This window comes from Pseudochaenichthys georgianus, chromosome 1 (assembly GCF_902827115.2).
Source record: "Pseudochaenichthys georgianus chromosome 1, fPseGeo1.2, whole genome shotgun sequence".
NCBI lineage: Eukaryota > Metazoa > Chordata > Actinopteri > Perciformes > Channichthyidae > Pseudochaenichthys > Pseudochaenichthys georgianus.
Genome location: NC_047503.1, coordinates 13,951,120 through 13,955,486, shown reverse-complemented (window position 1 = coordinate 13,955,486; position 4,367 = coordinate 13,951,120). Strand labels below are relative to the sequence as shown.

Here is a 4,367-nt window from a genome sequence, read left to right as displayed (position 1 = left end):
AGCAACCTAGCCTATTATCATTAATTTCTCCTAAATACATGATCAAATATAAAACAGCAGTTGTATCATGTAGTCGGCTTATTTAACAGTTTTCTCTTCCGCATCGCCACTGTCTTTTCTCAGCGCAGCGGGTCGTTTCTAGTTTTTTTGTAATATAAAAAAAGAAAAAAAGACACGTGGTTGTTACAAACCTCTCAGGACACAGCGGGGACGCGGAGGTGGAGAGATGCGGGCACAGTCAGAATGGGAGAGGACGCGTTGAGGAGGGAGCCTTCTCTTACTATGGACATTCAGCTGCGGAGCAGCGTGCATATTTTTTGGAATAAGGACTTAACATACTTTGCATATCGCCTTCTCTCTCTCACACTCTTTTTTTCTAAAGGAGAGACTTGCGTGCATGGAGATGGAAGATCGCAGGTGAGGAGAAGAAAGGAAAAATGACATTATCGTATCTACTGACATTACAGTAGATACGCGCTTAGGTCCTAATGGGATATTACTACAGATTATTTAGGCACATTTTACTTTTTTAAAAGTCGTTCCTTGACTAAAAACAAGTAAAAATGGATTTTTTAAATAGATCCAGCTTGGAGGACGGAATAGAGGCAGAAAATATCTCCTCTAATTCCACATCTCTGAGTCAGTACAGCCAGCTTGCTATCTGGGGTCTGGCTGGACTTGTCAGCTTTCTCATTTTGTTTACAATAGTCGGGAACGTCCTCGTTGTGATCGCCGTTTTAACCAGCAGAGCTCTAAAACCACCCCAGAATCTTTTTCTCGTCTCCCTCGCCAGTGCAGACATACTGGTGGCCACACTGGTCATGCCCTTTTCTCTGGCAAATGAACTTATGGGCTACTGGTTTTTTGGTAAAATCTGGTGTGACATTTATCTGGCTCTGGACGTTTTATTCTGCACCTCTTCAATTGTTCACCTGTGTGCCATCAGTTTGGACAGGTACTGGTCAGTGACACAGGCATTAGAGTACAACTTAAAGAGAACACCTAAAAGAGTTAAAGGCATGATTGTGGTGGTGTGGTTGATTTCAGCTGTCATCTCCTTCCCACCACTGATATCAATGGACAGGAGCAGCAATGAGGCCAGTCCCACGTGTATCCTGAACGATGAGACCTGGTACATCCTCTACTCCAGTATCGGATCATTTTTCGCCCCCTGTGTCATCATGATCCTGGTCTATATTCGGATATACCAAGTGGCAAAGAACAGGACCAGAACGATGTCGGAGAAGAAGAGAGATGTGGACTCCCCACTCGAGAATGGAATGGACCAAGCCGAATCAGGAAGAGGCGGGTCAGTAAAGTCCAACAGGGAAAGCATAAAGGACCAAGAACGTGAGAATGGACACTGCAAAGAGCATGCAGTCGGATCCCCTCTACCGAATGAGCCCAAACATCCACCAACGGACCACGATGATGACTACGAAGACAGCAGCTCGTTGGACGAGAAACCTAAGAAAAGTACCAATTCCTCCAAACATCAACGTGATGAAAGAAAGGACAGGAAGTCCAGCCGCAAAAGCAGCTCCGCCTCCAAATACTCCAGCAGGAAGTCGCATTCCAGCTCCAAATCCATGGAGCTTTTCTCATCTCGCCGCAAACGCCGGAGCACCGTCAACCGCAATAAAGCCTCTGCCGCTAGAGAAAAGCGATTCACTTTCGTCCTTGCCGTCGTCATGGGCGTTTTCGTCTTGTGCTGGTTCCCGTTCTTCTTCTCTTACAGCCTGTATGGGATCTGCCGGGAGCCATGTGAGATCCCTGAGACACTGTTCAAGTTCTTTTTCTGGATTGGCTACTGTAACAGTTCGCTAAACCCGGTTATCTACACCATCTTCAACCAGGATTTCCGCAGAGCCTTCCAGAAGATCCTCTGTAAGTCATGGAAACGCTCTTTCTGAATGCTCTCTGTATGGGGCTGTAATAGAAGCTTTACCCTGCAGATACATTCAAACTGTTCTGAGCTGTATGATAAAGTGCTGGCCTGAAGGGAGTGGGGGGCTTAAACACCTTTACTTTCAGGGATTGCTGCTAGAAATGAAGGATTGATTTAACTAAGGTGTTCGAAAAGGTATTAACATATTAGAGTAAGCTCTTACTCACTGAGGCGGCTTTAATTCAACGCCATGCAGGCTGCTGTAGGACTGATGTGGGCTTTCGGCTCATTTCCCCCTTCCCATTGACTTTTTCTCCCCTCATTGTCATACAAAAAAACGGACTCATGACAGTAACTGTGATACATGCACGCCTCAGTTGCTGCACTCGGATGATCCGCACTGGATGGCGATGAGTTTACAAAGACACTTTATTTCAAATGTGATCTCATTCTCTGAATATAATGCGAAGGCCATGACAATCTTTGCAACCTTGACAACCGTTGCTTATGACGTTCTTCTGTCTCACTGTCACGTCACTCTGTTTCTCTTTTCCTTTGTATTATGTCGCACGAGGACCAATGGGACGAAGGGGCTCCTTGCTTACTGTTTCAGTAGCAAAACAGTTTCACAAAAAAAAGAAAGAAAAAGTAATCCTCCAAAAAAAAAGTCATATCTGCTTTAGTGTGTTTGGAGGTCAAAAGGGTCTGACCAGGGAGCTGCAGTTTACTTTTATCAGCACGTGTGTTGGAACATGAGGTTGGGACTTAATCTGGATACAGTGGCATGTACAGTTGAGTGGAATCACGGGCAAATACCTCTCCCTGGCATAAGTATACATCTTCTACTCCCCTCTGAGAAGAAAGATAGAAAACAGAGGTACTGCTGAGCCACACGGGCACCTACTGAAGCTTTCACTATGTGTGTGTGTGTGTGTGTGTGTGTGTGTGTGTGTGTGTGTGTGTGTGTGTGTGTGTGTGTGTGTGTGTGTGTGTGTGTGTGTGTGTGTGTGTGTGTGTGTGTGTGTGTGTGTGTGTGTGTGTGTGTGTGTGTGTGTGTGTGTGTGTGTGTGTGTGTGTGTGTGTGTGTGTGTGTGTGTGTGTGTGCGTGCGTGCGTGTGTGTGTGGAAGAGAACGATAGGAAAATGTGTATAACAGTGAAACTCTGGTGATGAAGTAAGCATAAAAATGTATCGCATCGTATTCCTACTGCCAGTTTTTGATTGTGTGTGTGTGTGTGTGTGTGTGTGTGTGTGTGTGTGTGTGTGTGTGTGTGTGTGTGTGTGTGTGTGTGTGTGTGTGTGTGTGTGTGTGTGTGTGTGTGTGTGTGTGTGTGTGTGTGTGTGTATAACCTGTTTCTGTGTGTCTCTTTATTCTCCACCATCCTCTTTTCTGCCCTTGCAACCACAAAAAGCACTTAGCCAGTAAAAACCAAACATCTTATCACTCTTTTCTAATGTCTGATGCTCACACACACACACACACACACACACACACACACACACACACACACACACACACACACATTAATAATATTATACAAGACATTAAAGTGACATATACGGTCAGTATTTCATCTTTACATTTATAGCCTGAAGGTCTGATGCTTTTATGCCTTGCTTGTAAATAATTGAAACAGTACAGTATTATTGTGTGGCTCCTCATAATCACAAATGTATCAATATGATAACAATGTATTGTTTGTATATTGAACAAAGCTTTGAAAGGTTTTCATGTTACACCGTCCTGTCTATTTTCTAAAAGAGCAAGTGTTTACTTCTCTGCTTTGAGCACATTCAAAAGATCAAATAAAGAGATTACTTCAACTGTCGTTTTGAAAACAACATGACCGGATTCTTCGTTATCTGTATTAATGGTTGTTTTATACTGCCGCGCCGATTATGTTCATTTATTAATCTGTATGATGTTGTTATTCCTGTTTAAGAGCATTAGCAAAGAAAAGTCCACTCACTGATGTTATAAAAAGTAAAATTATATCAATGACATTTCCACTTTGAAGGGATAGTTTGGATTTTAAAATGAGGGTTGTATGAGGCACTTAATCAGTGTCAGTGTAATATCAATAGGAGATGAAGTTTGGAGCCATATTGGAAAAACAGACAGGAGTACCACAACAGAAGTAAAGCAATATACTGCTGTGGAAGGGGGCAGCAGCAAAATGTACGAGTGTATCAGTTTAAGTGAATATCAGATAGCCCTTTCCGGCGAGGAACTGAAGCCTTTATTTATGCCCTTTTCAAATCCCCCAGACTCCATTGAAACAAAAAAAGTACCCTTGCATCAAACAGCAGTTGCTGTTCTACTGCTGCCTTAATCGATTGGTTTGTTTGTGGTATTGTTTGAGTTCGATTCATCTGAACTAACCATTTGAAAAGTAATCCAGCTCCCTTTATTCAAAGTGGTTACTTGAATACAAACTTCACATTAAGACTCAACCAGAATACATTAACAATTTAAGAAC

The 4,367-nt window shown here is 43.1% G+C and overlaps 1 protein-coding gene across 1 annotated transcript; it reads left to right on the top strand.

Moving 5' to 3' along the window:
* The first annotated feature begins 235 nt into the window (after positions 1-235).
* adra2c (adrenoceptor alpha 2C) lies at positions 236-2,872 on the top strand. The gene is made up of 2 exons (XM_034093151.2): positions 236-1,887; positions 2,669-2,872. The coding sequence occupies exons 1-2, from the start codon at positions 564-566 to the stop codon at positions 2,773-2,775; spliced, it is 1,431 nt and encodes a 476-aa protein (XP_033949042.1). The 5' UTR covers positions 236-563; the 3' UTR covers positions 2,776-2,872.
* Positions 2,873-4,367: the final 1,495 nt, after the last annotated feature.

Bases quoted from the DNA above. Each gene is read 5' to 3' on its own strand.
- adra2c (XM_034093151.2), top strand. From the start codon at position 564: ATGGATTTTTTAAATAGATCCAGCTTGGAGGACGGAATAGAGGCAGAA. The intron at 1,888-2,668 runs GTAAGTCATGGA...ATCTGGATACAG, and splicing joins AGCCTTCCAGAAGATCCTCT to TGGCATGTACAGTTGAGTGG.